The 20,201-nt window shown below is 46.4% G+C and overlaps 4 protein-coding genes across 4 annotated transcripts; 2 read left to right on the forward strand and 2 right to left on the reverse strand.

Annotated features, from left to right (window-relative positions):
* Positions 1 to 2,005: 2,005 nt before the first annotated feature.
* GL218_06693 (putative opa3 domain protein) lies at positions 2,006 to 2,731 on the reverse strand (the record flags this gene model as incomplete). Its single annotated transcript, XM_033583419.1, has 2 exons — positions 2,006 to 2,602; positions 2,666 to 2,731. The coding sequence occupies 2 exons, from the start codon at positions 2,729 to 2,731 to the stop codon at positions 2,006 to 2,008; spliced, it is 663 nt and encodes a 220-aa protein (XP_033433489.1).
* Positions 2,732 to 3,641: 910 nt separating this feature from the next.
* Positions 3,642 to 6,749, forward strand: GL218_06694 (Serine/threonine-protein kinase plo1; the record flags this gene model as incomplete). Its single annotated transcript, XM_033583420.1, has 3 exons — positions 3,642 to 3,992; positions 4,051 to 4,499; positions 4,553 to 6,749. 3 exons carry the CDS (start codon positions 3,642 to 3,644, stop codon positions 6,747 to 6,749), a joined length of 2,997 nt encoding a protein of 998 aa, XP_033433496.1.
* Positions 6,750 to 8,868: 2,119 nt separating this feature from the next.
* GL218_06695 (Protein SKT5) lies at positions 8,869 to 11,232 on the reverse strand (the record flags this gene model as incomplete). The annotated part of the gene is made up of 3 exons (XM_033583421.1): positions 8,869 to 9,119; positions 9,183 to 10,586; positions 10,647 to 11,232. The coding sequence occupies 3 exons, from the start codon at positions 11,230 to 11,232 to the stop codon at positions 8,869 to 8,871; spliced, it is 2,241 nt and encodes a 746-aa protein (XP_033433495.1).
* Positions 11,233 to 15,332: 4,100 nt separating this feature from the next.
* GL218_06696 (Chitin synthase 4) lies at positions 15,333 to 19,054 on the forward strand (the record flags this gene model as incomplete). The annotated part of the gene is made up of 2 exons (XM_033583422.1): positions 15,333 to 18,549; positions 18,612 to 19,054. 2 exons carry the CDS (start codon positions 15,333 to 15,335, stop codon positions 19,052 to 19,054), a joined length of 3,660 nt encoding a protein of 1,219 aa, XP_033433692.1.
* Positions 19,055 to 20,201: the final 1,147 nt, after the last annotated feature.

Raw genomic sequence — 20,201 nt, forward strand, 5'->3', positions numbered from 1 at the left:
GTGTCGATCGCTATAGCCAGCTGTACACATATTACGATCTAGTAATGCTTTGCCCGCCAATCCTCTCGCCCCGGCGCTTAGGGCACTTATCAGTATGCGTACACGTAAGAACTCACTAACCGGATATTTTCATTACTACAGTACTTATCTCAGCTCTGTGCTGTTGTCAACCCTCTCATTACGCTTCGCCTTGAAGCCCAGTTAGCGAAACTGCTTCGATGTGGCACTGCTGGTTTCTTCAAGCGCGCTACATTCATCCAGCTCATAGTTTATAAGCAATATCCGGGTCGCGTAGCCAATCCGATCATATAACGTCAGAATTAGTAGAGGAAGCCACCGACTTGCAATAACCCATCATTCAACCAGATATTCATTTGCCCAAAAGGAGGCAATGCGCTGCGAGCCACTTCCTAAGAATTCGGCTATTTTCATCTGTCCCCTCTGCGTCGACACCGCTTCCACTAGATCTCTGAAGCTAGACGTGAGATCAGTTAGGACATGAACTGCATGCTCAGACAGAGGTTGTCCGTCAGAGCAATACGGAAGAAGAGCTTGAACTGGATTCGCCGTCCTCCGGGATCTGTTGCTGATACTGATTTGACGATGAAATGTCATCAAGTTGGTCGATACATCTTGAACTGAGTTAACGAGGATAATAGGTATCTCAAATTCATCGACAAGACTATATCTCGTCAGCCTAGCCATACCGGGGTAACATATGGACCAGGGAGGCCAAAGAGAAAAACTATGTCTCACTCTAGCTGAAGTGTCATAAGCGCCGTCATAGGACTTTCCTGGTCCTGTCCTTGTTGAAGCAAGAACACGATCGCGATGTCTTGCCCTCCATTTAGGTGAAATAGCCGTTGAATCCGGGTTCTACTTTCGACCTTACCAACGTCAGGCGGTGACAGCAGAAGAGCCCGCAGAATCCTTTGTGGTGTAGCGCTAGGATTCGGTAAAGGGAGAGCCACATCGTGGGTATCAAGTTTGGCCTCTAGTACCTGGGTTTAGCGCTGTCCTGTGACGGGTTATAAATTGTTGAGGCGTTTCTATAGTCGTACCTTTCCATCTGGTGCTGTTGCCTCCTTGTTGAAGCGCCTCGGTTAAGGAGGCCCAAACAGGGCGCTTACGCAAGGAGTAGCAGACTAAAGGATTCGACATTTCTACGTTCGATAATGACCTATTGGGAGCAATGGAACTGAAACCCTGTAGTACTCGTCGTCAATTGTGGCTGTATAAAGTAAAACCAGAGTTAACTTGAGACACTAGATAGAATTAAAATATAGGTACCTATATACCTAAGCCTTAAGTTCCGACCCTCGAGTTTCTATGTAGATAGTTGCTCCTTCCGTAGGTTACTGCCTACATCTTATAGTATAATGCACTTATTACCTAATGCAAGTAAAGTTAATTGTATGAAATAACTACAGGTACATGTAGCTTAGTTCACTGGACAAGGTTTTATGTCATTCTTTCCATTCTTCATCGCTGACCATATGAAGAGGCTCTACAATGGGCATAAGCCTTTGAGTGTTCGTAGTATCTTTATATATATAATTTATTTACCTTAATCTTAACCAAGGCACCTAAGATGTAGTCAACATGGACCTATGTATAGGTAGGTGGAAATAATTACATCTGATTCTTAAGTACCTAGTTATACAAGTGTAAAAGTCAACACCTGCAGATGATCATAATGCTATTATGATGGATATATTAACAACGAACTGATCAAGTAAAGAGCCAAGGGGCTGTTTTATATTCAAATAATAGTGAATATATCGGGATGAAATATACATGAGAGCGGCGTCCAATATCTAAAGGGGATTTGATATTTGTGCTCTACTAAGCTTTCATAGACACACAGTTTTATCTTTGCCCACAACCGTCTAGCAACGCCGGCTTTTTATATATAGTTACACATTCGTTAGATCATATAGTATAGTAAAGGCATATCAATTACCCAAGTAGTATAGACCTGTACCCTGCAGTCATCGTCTGTTTGTTAAGCGAGAGGCAATGCCGTAGGCGCCGGAGGCAAGAGTGGCTTCTGGGTTTTTGGGTCTTTGACTCCCCTTAAAGCCTCCTCGAGTATCAATACTCGACTCTGTTGACGCCTCTCAGCCTCCTCGAGCTCCTTTTCTCTCCTATCAAGCTCGTCAAAGCGGGCATTGAGCTCCTTGAGCTTCTCCATGTTGGGATCCGGCTTTTGAGAGGACCTATGGTATTCATATAATATCAAAATCGTGGCCACGAAAAGGATGAAGGTATCGCCAACCACGTCCGCAAATAGGTCGACCGCCTTAGCTTCTGGGAGAGGCCTAAATTTCCTTCTCCAGACGCTTATTATAGGCAAGGACTTTTGGGTACGGGTCTCTTGGTTTGTCGTGCCGTGCCTAGCACGAATTTCCTCTTCCTTGGCTATTTGCTCCTTCGTTTTTACTGTCGGCGCTTCGGCCTTCTCCTTTGCTCTTATTTCCGCCTCGACGTTTCTTAGGGATGCTACGGATAGACGCATGTTCAACTGGTGAATGAATTGGCCATACTTGGCAGCGAGACGGCGGAAGCGCGGATGGTCATGAGCTTGCACCTTTATTTGATTCTGATCATTGTCGTCAGCACTTCGTTCGTGACGCTATAGTTTCGAACTAAGTCATGACCGTACAGCGCCATATTTGGAAATATGCCTTAAGAACAAGGATGCTAATTTAAACAATGGCAGCGCAACCATCTCGCCTCGATTCTTTTAGGAAGTAAATTTCGGTTCGGTGGTATGGACTGGACCGTGAGATTCGAGTAAAGATTCGTATGTTTAGGGTATAGGAAACATGTCGGGTTGGGCTTATGTATGATTTCGTACTTATGGAAGGTATCGGGTATCGTTAGAAGCACCGTATACCTCTTCCCCACCTACAAGGGCAACGAAGCTTACAATCACTGAAACTTGTCTTATCGATAGTCCCTATGGATCGCACCGTAATGAGGGGCACACCTGATTGGATAAACACCGAAGTATTTAGCGGTTGCCTCCCCAACGACACCAGCGTTTACTTGTAAATGAATGGGCCACTTTTTAATGTGCACGTTTCTTCTTTAGTCTAACACTGGATCATCAATGATATTGTAATTAGATGCATACTACCTAATTTTCCCTCTTGCTTCTCTCATAACATCTTTGCTACGAGGGATTGGGTCGACGAATTTCGATTTCGGCGACAATTGCTAATTTTTTAGAAGAGTTTATGTTAATTCAAATGCTCTTCAAGACGTGTAAGTGACACCGCCTATCTATTTTATCAATTACAACAACTGCATCAACCACATCAACCACATCAACCACGCGCACTTTCCAGAAGGATCATCATCATCACTGCCATAACAACACAAAACTTTGGGTTTAACCTAATTTAAGTTTCATACCTCTTCATATGGTACCTTGAAAATTCCTAGTCTTCTTATTCAATTGTTACGAAACTACCACTAGAAAAAAAACCTTTCTTCGAGTGACGGGAACTAGTAAACGTGCTAATAGTCGCGTTTAGGAATTTCAACATCATAATAAAAGATCGTCCGTTGAGCTGCAGCCGTGCCTTGCTTCTTTCTAAGTTTGACTTTGTGTACTTTATCAGCACAACATCCCGATGGCGGACCGAATTTTGGCAGCGAAGCTAGCAGCTGATGCGGACGCCTTGTCCCCGAGAGATGCTAATGCTCAGCTCCCAAACCGGGTGGTAGCCGTTGCGAAAGCTAAAGCGATGCCAGCCCCCAAAGTTGTTCAGAAGGAAAAGGAGCCTCCGCCACAGCCCCCTCCCGTTGTTTACGAGCCGCCGAGCTTTGATCGCAAAGACGGAGCTGCGTATCAGGTCGGGAAAATGCTTGGGAAGGGTGGCTTCGCCGTCTGCTACGAAGGATATCTCGCGGGGAGTAAAAGCAGGAGGAAGTATGCACTAAAAATCGTCAAGAGTAAAATGCCGTCTAAGATGGAGCAAAAGGTTGGTGATCACTAGAGGACAGCTGCTGGGCTATCCTCAAGACTAACCACTCGAGTAGTTTCAAACCGAATTACAAATTCATTCTAAAATGAAGCACCAAAACATTGTTCAGTTTCTCAGGGCCTTTTCCTTTGAGAACTGTACTTATCTAGTTCTGGAGCTATGTCCTAATGGCTCGTTGATGGATATGGTTAAGCGAAGAAAGGGATTGACTGAACCCGAGGTGCGATTTTACTCAATACAGATTGCTGGTGCCATCAAGTACATGCATGCCAAAGGTATAATTCACCGAGACTTGAAGATGGGCAATATCTTTCTCGATAAGGATATGAATACCAAAATTGGCGACTTTGGCCTGGCGGCGCTGCTGGTTACAGGCAGAGACATGCAAACAATTCGTCGTACAACATTGTGCGGGACGCCGAATTATATTGCACCCGAGATTTTAGAGAAGGGAAAGAAAGGACATGACCATATGGTCGATATATGGAGCTTGGGTATTATTATGTGAGTCAAACACATCATCTTGTTCGTGATTCATAACTAATAGACGGTAATAGGTTTGCTATGCTCACCTCCAAGCCGCCCTTCCAATCTTCAACGACGGATGAGATCTATCGTCGTGCTAAAAATCGGGACTATGAATGGCCTAAACCAGACAGTTCTAACAAGTATATCTCTGAAGAAGCGAAGGATGTTGTCGCTACTATGTTGGAAGAGGCGGAGTTACGGCCCGACCCTGACACCATTGTCCAACACGACTTCTTCCTCTCAGGTTATATCCCGACGTCAGCAGAAATAACAATAAAATTACGCGATTACCCACCCGATGGAAATCACTTTTACGATAAGGAACTAACACCGCGGATGGCCGCTCAGAATATGCGTAACCTAAAGGAGATGTGTAGGAGCTGTGAGGTTGGACCTTGGAACAGCGCTCAATCAGTGTACAAGAGCACTTGGAGAGAAGTTGCACTAGAAGAAAAAGCAGGACTCACCCCGGTTATTCCACTTGTCGAAGGGATTGTTTATAGACCTTACGATGATGTTAGCAGGGAGCGAAATCTTGTCCAAGTACCCTCCCGCGCGGCCCCGCTACCTATTACGAAGAAAGAAGATGAAAGCACGGGGACGCAAGGAGGAACCAACGGTTTATTACGAGCGCCGCCTCAGAGTTTTGCAGCACAGCAGCGGGCACAAAGTCGCCCAGCAAAGCCATCTGGTATAGTACGATCTCGTACGTTGGATGATATGCACGCACCTAGTGCTACTAGCACTATGCGATCGTCACGCCCAAGGCGAGAACTCGCTCAGAGCACATCAGAGAACAGTCTCGCCTCAAAAGTAGCCGCTTTAACTCTATCATCATCAACCACACAGCAACCCAAAGCAGCGGAGGCGCGTTTGCCTGCCCCGACACCAGAGGAGAGAGCACCCCCTCAGAAGCTGACTGAGCGAGAGACAACGTCTAGAATAACGAAGGTGCCTACGGAAATGCCTACGGGGACCTTATTTGGACCTGCAGAGCGCAAGATGGCGGTACCGGATACACAGCCCGATTTTGTACTGGACAGACTCCAGCGTTTGCAGAATGAACTCGAGCGTGCCCTTAACTCTAGATCGATGGCCATTATGGGCAAAGGACCAACACCAGCGCCACCACATATCGTCGTTAAGTGGGTAGACTACTCCAACAAGTTTGGTCTGGGTTATATCCTGAACGATGGAAGTGTTGGTTGCGTGCTCAAGAGCATACCTGGTAGTGCTAAAGGAGGTAAGACGGTTACACTACCGCCAAGCTGCATCTTAGTTCGGGAGGCCGAACAGCACTGCTCGCGACGGCACGATCCTGGATATCCCGATCGAAGTCAGATTATTCCCATGAGTCAGGCGGTACAATTTTACGAGAACAACGGCGAGTCTGGATTATCCACAGTCTTTGTCCATCCTTCGCAGTTCAAAATCAGCATAGGCCCAGATGGAACCCCCGGAAAGATACCAGTGGGTCGCGATATCTTTGACTATCGCAAGCGGGAGCATCTTATCTTGTGGAAGAAGTTTGCCAACTACATGATGGCGTATGGGCGGGATCAAGATGCCACAACGGACGACACCGGTCTAGTACAGGTTCCCACATCTACTAAGCAGACGATGCCTCCGTGTGACGTTGTTACCTTTTACCAGCGGATTGGAGACGTAGGCTGCTGGGCCTTTGCCGATGGCCATCTCCAATTCAACTTCCCCGACCATACGAAGATTGTTCTCGACGCGACCGGAACATGGTGCCACTTCTGGCATCTCCCACAGGAAGCAGCTGAGAAGCTAGCAACCACGGGCGAATTGGACGAAACTGCTCTTGATGAGAGAGCTGTTCTGTCTTATCCGCTGCAGACCCTCCTAAACTTTGCTGCTAAGCCGGCTATCCGACCAACGCGTAACGCTACACGCAAGCGACCGGAGATTAACCCCATGCTGCAGGGTATTCCCATGGCCAATGATTTCCGTCGAAAGATCGAATTCATCAAGAATATTATCAAGGAGTGGGTTGTGAATGGTGGTTTGGGTAATAGTAATATGGATCGCGAGCACCGACAGCAGTGGATGGGCTGCCGCGAGACTATGCACAGCGGGCCCAGCAAGCATGTCTGGGTCACAATCGGAGCTCGCTGGGGCGATGAGAGATACTCGGCTCTCGTCGATCCCAAGAGGCCTGGGGAACTGGGTAGCGAAGTCGAGTCTACCAAGGGGAGCGCGTAAAGCACCGAGGGAGTATATGGGGGGGAGAGCGATTGATCATGCTGCTTTTCTAACGTCATGAGTAATGACAGGGCGTTCGTGTTTATTAATAGTTCATTCCAAGAGCCTGAGGTCCCATTGCATGGCGTTATATGGGGTCATATACATATTTATTTTATTCTACTCGATTTGAACGTAACGGAGACGCGGTGTGTAATGATAAGTTTTCATATTATTTGATTCTCAAGTGTAATTGCCTGCCCATCTAATTTTCAACCCTTTCTTCAGTAGATCTATAAATTATCTATACCGCAAAGTAATATTCGGCATATCCCAAAACTCGGGGGGTATATGGTGAAAATAGAGCTATCAGTAGTGATTAGTTACTCGTTTTTATATTTAAAAAGATCCCGTTTCGAATCCTTTAGATTCTATATAGTTAGATAAAGGTAAACTCTAGCATTGCTAGAGTTGCCGATATGTAGAAGACAGCATAAGTATATTTCACGGCTCTGAGATATAAACAGGCTGGATAGAGGTGGTCTATATAAGTGCCCCTTTCTTCTGATCCGTAGGAAATAATAATATAACCAATACGTTCTAGATTTAAGTCTCTAATTATACCTATTTTCGTCTCTCAGAATAACTATAACTAGAATAAATCTTTCTAAAGTCTTACTTACCTTAGGTTAGGTACCTAACCTATAGTTATCTTCGATAGAGTGGTTAGATACTAAGGTTCATATCTATGTACCTAACATATTCCGACTTTCCCCACGACGCAGGGTCTTAAAGCTCATCGATACATACATATCTTAACTAGGTACCCAAGGTTCGAAGACTTCCACTTAAACTTCGGCCCTACATACATACATACATGTTCTCTCGTGGGCTCCTGCGTCAGCCCACCCATCCATTAGGTACCTACGTATGCATATATGTTATCACAGACTTTAAAAAAAAAATTAGAGTTGAAAGTTTAGATAAGCCTGTGCCTTATTGAGTATGTATGTACAGGGGAGACGACGCCCGAAAGTATGATATGATATGATGATGAAAGGGGGGAGAGAAGGGTGCAAGCGTGAGTTTATTTATTATCGTGCTTGTGATTTACACTACACTACACTACATTTTCTGGTCTCTTACGACTTGGCGTAGCATTATGTATTAATATGTACCTAAGGATATATAATATGTAAGTGATAAAATTATACAGGACTGTTTTTTACGTTAAGTGATAGATGGGGCTGGCTCTTGTAGATATTAACATGAGAACTACCCATCACGAAAGTTGCAGTTTTAAATATGTAACTAGCGATTGATCATGGTTTTTTTGTCAATCCACACTGCATACTTGATGCAGCGTGGCGAGTATCATTAATCGGGGTTCTCCTTATATACAACAATACTGTGGCAGAGGATGTGTGTGTGTGTGTATGTGTATGTGTGTGCGAATCGCCGAGTTTCTGCGATGCCAACCAGCTCAATATGGAGGACACGTATGTGTAAGTTTTCCAGCCGCCACAGCCGTACCAACTACCGTCTTTGAATCAGTACGTCAAACCCGCCCCGTGCCATTTCCAGTCGTCTCATCTTATTAACAACGCGTAGACAGTTGGAGGAAAAGTAGAGGAGGAAAAAAATGGTGATCGAACGCCTTTTTGTGATGCAAGTACGGGGCCAAGAAGTATACCGGAACTGGCTATCTACGTTTCTGCCAACCCGATATAATTTCCCATCACCCTGCTTCGTATCACATGCAAATGCAATGATTTTGGTTTGTGCCAGAAGAACGCGAATCCGGCCGCCCGTGACCCTTTGCAAAAAAAAAAAAAAAAAAGGGGGGGAGGGGGAATCCTTTGGTCTAGGACAAAAATGAAAGTTTCCTGCTTTCCTGCCTCTCACAATCGTTATGTTTACCACGTGAATCTCCCGTGTGTTGCTTCGAAATCGGCCTCCTCAACTTTAAGACCCCTGAATAGGGGTTGGGACATTGGATATTCTAAAAAAAAAAAAGGGCGCACTGCTTGCTGAGTACTGCATGGTTTCCAACATAGACATGTCTGGTATTTGACGGTGGGGCTTGATTATCAACAACCCCTAGCATTTCGTAACTAGCGAGCTCCATCGTATGAACGTATTACATTACAACGCAATCCTTGTCGTCTTTCGTCTGATTCTTTTTCATCTTCGCGTTACGTGGTGGGGCAACGTCCATAGGCGTCCCGCCGCCGCTCACAGCGGCCCGAATAGCAGCGAGTCTTTGCTTGGCCCGTTCATCACCGGCATCAGCTGCTTTGACATACCAAACGTTGGCCTCGAGAATGTCGCGACGGCACCCTATGCCCATTTCAGTGAAGTAACCAACAGCATACTGAGCTTTTACGAAGCCTGCTTACGGAGACACGGTTAGTAATATACTAAGGTACTGCGGATATTCAACTGGAGACTTACCAAGTTCTGCTGACCGACGAGCCCATTCGTAAGCTTCCTCCTCGTCCTTCTCCAAGATGGGATCAGCACCGACCATGTACCAGGCGCATAACCCCATCATGGCTGCAGCATGGCCACGCTCTGCTGCCCCAGTGTAAAAATGGACGCTTAAGGCTGGGTCTCGCGGGCAGTTTAGTTTGCCGTGTTCATACGCATCTCCCATGCGGAAACTTGCTTCGGGGTGTCCGAGCTCGGCTGCCTGTGTGAATAGCTCAGCAGCATAACTTTCATCCTTAAAAATGTCATCGCCATATCCAGTTTCGTATAATGTGCCAAGATGATATGGGGCGGCATTATACATGGTGTCTGCTGCCTCGGTGGCTCGCTTCAGCCATTTAACCCCTTCTCTATACCGATTTTCACCTAAGTCTCCTGAGAGACAAGCTTTTCCAAGTCTCGTCATAGCGCCTGGGTGATTTTTGGATGCGGCTGTTCGTAGGAATTGGACTGCTTTGGCTGGATCTTTTCTACATCCCCATCCAAATTCGTAGCATAGTCCGGCGCGATAAGCAGACTCAGCGTGGCCGTGTTTCGCAGCCAAAACGAAGAGGGGAAACGCCGCATTATAATCTTCCTTGCCCTTGTTGAACAGACCCGACGCAAAGCCATCAGCTAGATAATACTGTGCAAAAGGATAGCCGCCATTGGCTAACCTTGTTAATATACTTTTAGCTTCCCGAACCAATTCTAATGGCGAAGAATCCGGAGTTTCTTTATTCGGAGTACCTTTTCTCCGTGAAGGTTCCTCAAATTCTAAACCTTGCTCCTGTGCAGTAGAGATCAAAAAGATAGCGAATGAATACTGAATAGAGAAGTCGTTGGTCTTTTTCACATTTTGCCTATACATCTCCAGCGTCTTCTGCGCACTTAGTAAGGAGGCGTTACTTCCAACATTGTTGCGCAGGTAAGAATTGTCAAATGTGATGGGAGCTGGAGCCTGCTGAGGGTACGGCACGTTAAGCAATTCTGCGTAGGAAGTCGGTCTAGTTTCAGGCGACCTGCGAGAATGGACCGAAGGAGTGCGTGCATGAACGGCCCCGTAACTCGGCGACCGTCCGCGCGGGCCCAATTCGGAATATCCGGAATATGCTGATTGCGGCCGGGGCATAGAACTTCTCCTCATGAAAGAGTTTGGAGTCAAGTGACGATTTATGGGCATGGTCGGATCCGAGAGGATGTCAGACTTAGAGGAATTCCTTGAGTTCGACTCAATTGGCACGCTGGAGACCCGCGGAAGAAACGGCTGGTGATGATACTGTAACTGAGGTACTGATTGACTGCCTTGTATTGAGTTCTCAGTAAAATAATCTTCTTGAGATGTCTCATCTGGGACAACCTGGCTCTCGCATGCTTCATTGAGACCTCCTGAAATTGAACTTGCGCTTGTCTCGACTGACGACTCAGTAGATGTCGGCTGCTGCGTACTTGCGGTTGCATCTGATTCGCGACTATGTCGATTCGGATCATCGCTGTGAGAACTTTCGCTAAAGCTTTGGCCGTCTAGCTCCGGTGCAGCTGAAGCTTCCATATACCCTACTCCAGTCTGAGGAAGGGTAGGACTTAGAAGACTCTCCTGGCCTGATCTATGAGGAAGGTCGGTAGCAAATGTCTGTTTAGGTGTCAAAGTCCTGGGCTGATTATAGGTACTACTATGGGGAAGAAAGGGCGCATCTGAAGACCTCGGGATGTCTCGCGGGTCGATAGCTGCATGCATTGGATAGGACATTCGTTGTGCATGCTGGTAGTTCTCGATACTCGCATTCGACGGTTGCGCCCAGTTGTCCGGTTGAAAGTTTAGTCTGGCCGGAGACACAGGCAACTCTCTGATTTTCGGCGACTCGATCATGGCGTCGGTCGGTAGGGTATTGTCGGCAAAGCTCTCTTGAGAATCGGTACGATCATGTTGGCCAAGAGGGAGTTTTGGTACGGGCAGAGGTTTCCGGTGAATAGATCTGGCAGGAGAGGCGGCAGCTGGCGTCGGAGGTGTCGGAGGACTCGTAACCGTAGCCATTGCTCAAGTAGATTCGCAGCCGCAATGGCTAACGAGGAGAGAGGAATGAATACAAGTAGTCTTTAGAGCCGTAGCCCAGACCCAAGCATTGATTCGCAACAGGCTCGTTTCTATTGTAATTCCGCGAACATTACATATATTTGGACCCCTAGAATTACTGCAGTGATTGTTGTTCGGTCGGTATAACTCTAATAACAACCCAATCGTTGGTAACGAACGAACGCCAGGGGGGATGCCGGCTGAGGTGGACGGGGAACAGGGCTCGGAGGTTTTCAGGGTCGGACCAAATTGAAAAATCGAAATTGAAAAAAAAAAGTTATTGTAGCTATGACCGCGGGGTGGGTATCACAGACAATAAGTCTAATTGTTGATGCAAATTCTAGACAAGAAAGCAATAACGACAGGAAAAAACTTTGGCGGAAGAGCTGTAAAAAGCTGAGGCTACAGCCGCTGGTAGGGTTGTTGTACGATGTGCGATGCTAGAAAAAAACAACAGTAATTAGAAAAACGAGGGACTGGATGTTGCAGGTCGACGAAACAAAGCGATCAACCTAAATTCGATGGTCGGTCGGAGGTAAGTGGTAGAGAGTTTAGGGGTGGCTAATCCGTACATGTACCTAGTCGGGGTACATAGTGTAACTTCGTATACTTAGCGACTTTTTTCGGAGACATGCACTATGTAATGTGGATGTATTATATCTTGGCTTGCAGGCTTTGTAAAGAGCCCTGATGAATCTCCCCAGTCTCCCCACCTGCCCACCTAAAATACGGGTCTCCATCGCTCCATTATACAGGTAGGTAATGTTCTTCTTCTCTCTATGCAACATGCAACATGCAACATGCAACGTACAATATGCAATTTGTTACAAATCGAATTTAAAATTTATCACTTTCCTTATGTACCTAAGTTAAACACTAGATAGCCTACATATGAAGATCCCATATAACGCCTATATTTCCCCATCTCTTAGACAAAACTAAATATAAAATGGTTCCTCTGCAAACAATGTATCGATTTGTCTATTTATACGTGCGAAGGATCGAGAGTTCTGCTGGCGAGACCCGTAGGAGATGTAACATTAACGATTGCGCCAATCACGCAACAAACCAGCAAATCAGCAGCTAACGTTGGCATGGCCTATCCTGTCAATCTCAGCCGTGTTGAAGAGCGTATTCACATTTTTGCGGCCTTCTTCTCCACTATAGTTATATGTTAAACAGCAAAGTTACCATATGAAGCAAGCCGGCGTTGTCAGCATGGACCCTTCTCAACTGCTTGTAATGAAGGATGACGAATTCAGAGATGTTACAGAGAGATCTTCGACATCGGCCAAGTCAGAATGATCCCGAAAGAGCAAAGAGAAAAAAATCCCTCTTCTCGTAAAGCTAAAGCTGACAACACCACGCGCAGTAATACGAACTCGGGCGCACAAAGGGCAAAAAAAAAACGGAGTCATCTCAACCCGAGGATCCAGTTGTGCCCTACATACATCCTACTTACATATATCTAGTATAGGTCGGTATTTAGGGCCTGCAGCTTGCTGCATTACTTGCACGTTAGCTTCGCCTCTTACTTCATATAAGGCTGCTTTCGTACTCTGTTGTACATGCATTATGTAGGTATATATACTACGATATGCGTAATACGATACACAAAAAGCGGTTAACAAGCTTAAAAAGAAGACCCTTCGTGTTTCCAGTATCCAGTCTCCAGTCTCGGCAACATGGCTAAGGCTATATGCATAAACACTTATATAGTATCGGGCAACAATCTGGTCTATCTAACCGCCGGCTTTATTGTCACCTCTTGTCTATCACTTAAATATGTCATGTCAAACGGGTTTCCAGCGGGGTTTGAGCTTTAGATAGCGCCGGTGTGGGTGCTATGCTTAGGCGCACTCAATAGTGCTTTCAAAGCGGTAGCAGAATAACAACCGGTCTCTGTCGCCAACCTCAAATCGTATGGTGTCATTACGTTTTTTTGTCTTGGCACCTAGTTCAAGACCTTTCCAGCCTTTTTGTTTCATTTCCTTTTTTTCAGCTGCCAGGAAGAGCTTGCTTAAAAAGACCAACAAACATGTCGCCGGGCCTCTTAGGAAACTAACAAAGACGCCCCGTCTCGGTTCACGAAACAACCGTCATACTGAGACCACGTGCTGAAGTTTGCATGAACCCACACGGCGACACAACGGGGATATAATGGTATGACCGCCACGAACTGTCACGAACCGTCACGTGTTATTTATCCTCGTCTTCCTTCGCTTGTTGTTTTGCGGCTCTTATTAATTGTACTCTATGTATATACATACATAAATTTAAGGTAGTTGTCGAGGCTGCATGTTTGATCTAATCTTGAATCTTGATGATACACGCTGCATGCCATAGAGATTAGATCTAGATCGTTTTGTTTCATCTCCATCGATTTTTAAAGATTTATTTAAGGCGGGGGTGTCTTGAATATGAACGCGCCGCGACCTGATATTTCGTTCAAATGCGACTAATGTGTACTTGGATATACAGAATAAGTACATCTGTCATTACCTGGTAACTTTAGTGGTTGGACCTCTTTTCTTCGAAATAATTTGGCAGGTGGCATTCCTTAATAATTCAACTACCATGCCCGCCTAACTTATTGTACCTGAAAGTTCTAACCCAGCCGACTGGGTACTAAGTTCGACGCTTAGCACTTAACAAGCTTTAATTAAGATGTGCATATCGCGGTTTATATATGTCTAGCCTAATATTTTAGCAATAGCCAGACGGCTAGAATATTATTGAGAAATTCTAGCAAGTTTTTTTTTTCTTTGCTTCGCGCGGTAAACCAGAGTTACAATAGCTGAATAGTCAAATTCATGAATATTCGTATTCGATTACCTATCTAGGTATACAATTCCATTTATGGGCTGGTCTAGGAGTTTTTCTGGTCGGCTGATGGAACACAAGCAAGATAGCTGCTATTGGTGCTTGTACCTGCGCATATAGGATCGTCTATTAAGATACTTAGCTCCAGGTAATGCGAGAATGATGACGTAAGGTTACTACAGCGACCTGGAATGGACTGTGCACCTAACTTAAAAACCACACTGTACTTTGTGCAATGCAGCCCCCTTTCCCCGATTCTTCGCCGTGGCTAGCACGGCAAGATTTGTCCTTTTTCATCACCATCGCTGCTCTGTCTGATCGCTTCAATTGTCCTTCGGGTCATCAAGTCGGAGGCTCTTTACCTTCGCTCTTACTTTCGCTATTGTCGGGTCTCCGCCTTACTTTCGTTTTATTGCATTCTTTTTGCGTAGCTGCTATACTCTCGCTCAAGGCTTTAAAAAACTGCAATATTCCTGATTTCTGGTCATCTAATTGATGCGATCGGCCGTCTCCAATTTATTACAGGGCAGAAGGTTCGATTAGCTAAGCCCTTTTATTCTTCTTCATAGTTGGCGCCTTGTGTTACCCATTGATACCCGCTAGTCCGTAATCTTGCAATTGCTTACGGGGTTTCGACGATACACCCTTCTTTATGGTTATGTTTATCCTGCTGATGCGCCGTTAAGAAAACAACTTCTCTAGAGTTGGCCCGTCGTTGAAAAGGGAAGTTTTTGAAGAAAAGTCGGCATCACGGGTTACGGACATTCATATATACTTGCGCCCCCCTTTTTAACTTTAATTAGCATTGGCTTTACGGAATAAGCTTTCGCAATAGATCTTTGGTTATTGGTGCAGGGATCCTCCTCCCTTTAGTTGCAGCTAAAACTTGGAAACACTCCGACCACCAGTTGCCCATCACAACAAATCAGTGAGTAAGAAGAAAAACATTCGCAATCTCATCATCCCCCAGCAAACTTCCACATTCTCCATACATAATTCCATACATAATTCATGCAGATCTTTTCTTACCATGTTCCGTGCTCAGTAGGTCCCAACCTCCGCCATCCCTGAGCCAATCCGTGTCTCGTCAAGGCAAAGGGCCGGCCTGCGTGCGACACGTCCGCCAGTCCGTGCTGTAACAAACAGCATAACGTCTTGACCTGCGAAATTCTTCATATATACATAGTCATTCAATATTCGTCAAATAATCTTCCTTATTCAGTTGACCACTTAAAATCATGTCGCTCCCCGAGCGACCGGGGCCGGCGAGTCCTTCATATGAACATCGGACTTCCTATCGACAATCGTCGTCGAGACGCGCCCGTCCTTCCGATATAGAAACTGGATACTATCCTGTTCCCGGCCGGAGGCAGTCCTCACACCAGCGTGCGCCATCGGGAAATTCTTTTGCTGAGACAATTAGGAATCCTAATGCAACCACAGACAAATCACCTCTTTCGCCGACTTCTCCGGATGACATCCCTAGTGGTGTACCGACACGCAAGAGGAGTCTCATAAGACCGGAGAGGAACAGAATCGACAAGGACCATCCGAATTATTACTATCGGCAACATGCCGCTAATATGGAGACAATTCCGTCCTCCACCGGAAACGATCCTCTTTATGAGGAGCTAGAAGCAAGGACAGATTTATCTGGCGAACGGACTATCGATGCTACTTCGGACAGCTCCCCTCCTCGACGGAAACCCAGCGGGGATGACGAGAAGCAAAAACCCAAAGCATCACAACGAAAACGGCATTCGTCAGGACCCAAAATTGCTAAATCCAAGGATGCTAAGCGGCGGAAGTCGCAAGAGACTATTAGTCCTCCGAGCGCTTGGAACGTATACTGCGCCATCGTCACCTTCTGGTGCCCTGACTTTATCTTAGGATGTTGTGGGTTTAATGCAAAGGAGCAAAAGAGGGCCTGGAGAGAAAAGATGGGTCTCATCAGTCTTATTCTGTACATCATGGCTTTCGTTGGTTACTTGACCTTTGGCTTCCAGCAAACCGTCTGCGCCTCGCCTGGTATACGTCTTCATATCAATGATGTTTCTTCTGGTTACATGATATTCCATGGTACTGCCTACGATCTAACGAGATCTGGTCACCCTCCGGCCGAGGGTATCCCACTTCGCCAGGACGGTTCATTTCCTAATATTTTATATGATTTGCCTACTCATTACGGCGGCATGGATGGCAGCTTTCTCTTCCAGAATGTTAACGGTAAATGCAAAGGCCTTGTTACATTGGCGGACAATTCGGACGTTCCGCATAACGCTAACGACCCGGACGAGCTCGCTTGGTATTTTCCGTGTACAGCGTTTAACCAAGATGGTTCATCTGAACCTAATTTTACCTGGCCGTACGACAGTCCTGGTTACGCGTGCCACACTACTCAGAAATCTAGAGATACCTTCTATCTTCAACTTCATTCCACCGGCGATGTGTTCTTCACCTGGGACGATATAAAGAACAGCTCTCGGAACCTGGTCGTGTACTCTGGTAACGTCCTTGATCTAGACCTCCTTAACTGGTTCAACGAAGACGAGGTCAAGATCCCGAACCGGTTCAAGGAGTTGCGAGATAAGAACTCACCTGCCAACCAAGCAGTTCGTGGGCGTGATATCACCCGAGCATTCCAGAAACCCGCCGACAAACAGATAGCCGGATGCCTCGAAGAGATCGCAAAGGTCGGGACCGTAGATACGGATACGGTCGGGTGCATCGCGTCCCAAGTAGTTCTTTACGTGTCTCTAATCCTAATTCTGTCCGTCGTTTTAGTAAGATTCGGCTTAGCGCTGATATTTCAATGGTTTATCAGTCGCAAGTATGCTGCTATTAAGACCTCGCAATCGGCCGATAAGAAGAAGCGGAATCGACAAATCGAGGACTGGACCGAGGATATCTATCGAGCACCACCACGCATGCCCGGAGACGTGGGTAGCAGCTATATGGGTTCTGATAGAACGAGCAAACGCACCAGCACCTTCTTACCGACGACGTCTCGATTCTCAGCTGTCTACGGCACTGACAGGAACCCCAGACGACCACAGCCGACGACTATGGCAAGCCAAGCCTCAACTGGGCCTCTACTTCACCCCAATTCGATGTACAAGCAGGGCAACGATAGCAGGACGAGTATGCTCCGTTCTGATCCGTACGGTAGTACAGCTAGCCCGCTAGATGGTTATGGCCCCGCTGGATTCATCCACGAAGCGGTGGTGCCCCAGCCGCCTTCTGATTACCAGCCTTTCGGTTTCCCCTTAATTCACTCCATCTGCCTTGTTACGGCCTACTCCGAAGGCGAAATGGGTATCAGGACTACTCTGGACTCGATTGCCATGACAGATTATCCAAACAGCCACAAGGTTATCCTCGTTATTTGCGACGGTATGATCAAGGGTAAAGGCGAGAGTATGACGACACCCGAATTTGTTCTTGGTATGATGAAAGATCACACTGTACCTATCGAGGAAGTCCAGGGTTTCTCGTACGTAGCTGTAGCCAGCGGTTCAAAGCGGCACAACATGGCCAAGGTGTATGCTGGATTTTACGACTACGGTGCTAAGTCCGCCATTCCGGTAGAAAAACAGCAAAGGGTTCCCATGATGCTAGTGGTCAAGTGTGGCACGCCTGACGAAGCTACTAAGTCCAAGCCCGGTAACCGAGGCAAGCGTGACAGTCAAATTATTTTGATGTCGTTCTTGCAGAAGGTTATGTTTGATGAGCGCATGACGGAACTCGAATTTGAGATGTTCAACGGACTTTGGAAAGTAACCGGTATTTCTCCTGATTATTACGAAGCGGTTCTCATGGTGGATGCCGATACCAAGGTGTTCCCCGACAGTCTGACTCATATGCTCTGCGCCATGGTTCGCGACCCTGATATCATGGGACTCTGTGGTGAGACCAAGATTGCCAACAAGAGACAAAGTTGGGTATCGGCTATTCAAGTCTTCGAATATTTCGTCTCCCATCACTTGTCTAAGTCCTTCGAGTCTGTTTTCGGTGGTGTCACTTGTCTTCCCGGCTGTTTCTGCATGTATCGCATCAAAGCCCCCAAGGGCGCGCAGAATTACTGGGTTCCTATCCTGGCCAACCCAGACGTCGTCGAGCATTATTCAGAAAACGTTGTCGATACTCTACATCGGAAGAATCTTTTGCTTCTTGGAGAAGATCGATACTTGACTACACTCATGCTTCGAACTTTCCCTAAACGTAAGCAAGTCTTCGTCCCTCAAGCCGTGTGCAAAACTACCGTCCCCGACGAATTCAGCGTTTTGCTCTCTCAGAGACGAAGATGGATTAACTCTACGATCCATAACTTGATGGAACTGGTTCTCGTTAAGGATCTTTGTGGTACATTCTGCTTTAGTATGCAATTTGTCGTTTTCATCGAGTTGATGGGCACTTTGGTTCTTCCTGCAGCTATCGCTTTCACCTTCTATGTCGGTAAGTTCATACTATATCCCCAATCTCTAATGTTTCGTAGCTCTATTCTAACATGGCTCTAGTCATCTCCTCTATCATTGGCCCGGTACAAGTCATTCCGCTAATCCTCCTTGGCTTGATTCTTGGTCTTCCGGCTGTCCTCATCGTTGTCACGGCGCATTCGTGGTCATACGTCGTGTGGATGTTAATCTATCTCTTGTCCCTGCCAGTCTGGAATTTTGTACTCCCAACTTACGCTTTTTGGAAGTTTGACGACTTTTCGTGGGGTGATACCCGAAAGACTGCGGGTGAGAAGACGAAGAAGGCCGGCATCGAGTACGAAGGCGAATTCGATAGCAGCAAGATTACTATGAAACGGTGGGCCGAGTTCGAGCGGGAACGCCGAATCAGGGACAACTACTGGGGATCGAGAGATAACGTAGCCGGCGGAGCTTGGCCCCCTTCGGGTCCTAATAACGCACCGTACCATCATTCTTATGACGACCAATACTATTCGGACGCATGAACAAGAGGGGTTGGGGGTTACGTATTGAGTATTACGAAGGTTATTCATTTGCTATATACAGGAATCGGTGCTGTTGTAGACAGACTTGGGCAGCGGTTTGCCCTAGTGAAGAAGTGTAGATCCTATAATGCAGGATTCAATAGCATGGATTGAAGTATATGTATAGAGAGAACGAGAAGCGTTCGGCGTCGTTTAGCTTTTTGTACATAACATGGCTCACTAGGTTCCATCATGACGTAAAAAACTAATAGGACATTATACACATTATGCCTCAAGACTTCGTAATCTCTGCTCACTTGTTGTATCCGCTTCATCCGACTTACCTATGTGTGTGTAACTTTCCGTGATCTTATACTACGAGATTCATAGTAGAGCTATCGTTCTACAGAATACTTCGTACGTACAGTGAAGTTGTGCGATCACGGTAGTAACCAGCTTCGGGGTCGGAAGCTAGGCTCGTACTACGGTTGGGCAGCTACAGGACCATCGTCCACTGCTCGGTCTAGGGCTGTGCGACATGATCTCGCACGCACGTGTTACGGCGTGGAAGACCTGGTGTAGCAAATATTTGTAACGGAGTACACAATAAGAGGCTAAAAAGGGTAGATCGTTTTGATCGTCCACGCGGATGAGAATTCCGAGGAATAACGTGTTAGAACAGACCTACCCCCAGCTTCGTAGGAAATTATACAGCGGTTCTTTCCGTCTAGTTTGCTAGGGGTGAATTAAGAATCTTAGAAGGATAGTAATTGCGAGGTAATCTTCCGTAAGCCACGAAGTTTACCGAAAGGGATGGTGATGTCAAGGCATCTCGGTGGAAGATTTGCTTGTGGAAGAGCTGGGTTAGTCCATGTCCGCGGATATCGGCAAACAAAGCAAACCGCGGGCAAAAGAATAAAACCCGAAAATACGTATCCCAGCAGCCACAGGACCCAGCATCCGGGACGGTGGTGATGGCTGTGGTTGGTGGTGAGTCAAGAATATTATCTGTTGTCAGCTTAGTATCACCAAGTAAAAGGACTAAGAACGTTCTAAGACTGCGAAGGGCCGCATTGAGAGGCGATCTTAGGCTCGAAACAGTGAGATCAGAACTAGCCAATGCTACACTGCAGCTACCCGTGTTCCGCCTCAAGGCACGACGAGACAA

Source organism: Daldinia childiae (assembly GCF_008694065.1).
Source record: "Daldinia childiae strain JS-1345 chromosome Unknown Scaffold7, whole genome shotgun sequence".
Classification (NCBI taxonomy): domain Eukaryota; kingdom Fungi; phylum Ascomycota; class Sordariomycetes; order Xylariales; family Hypoxylaceae; genus Daldinia; species Daldinia childiae.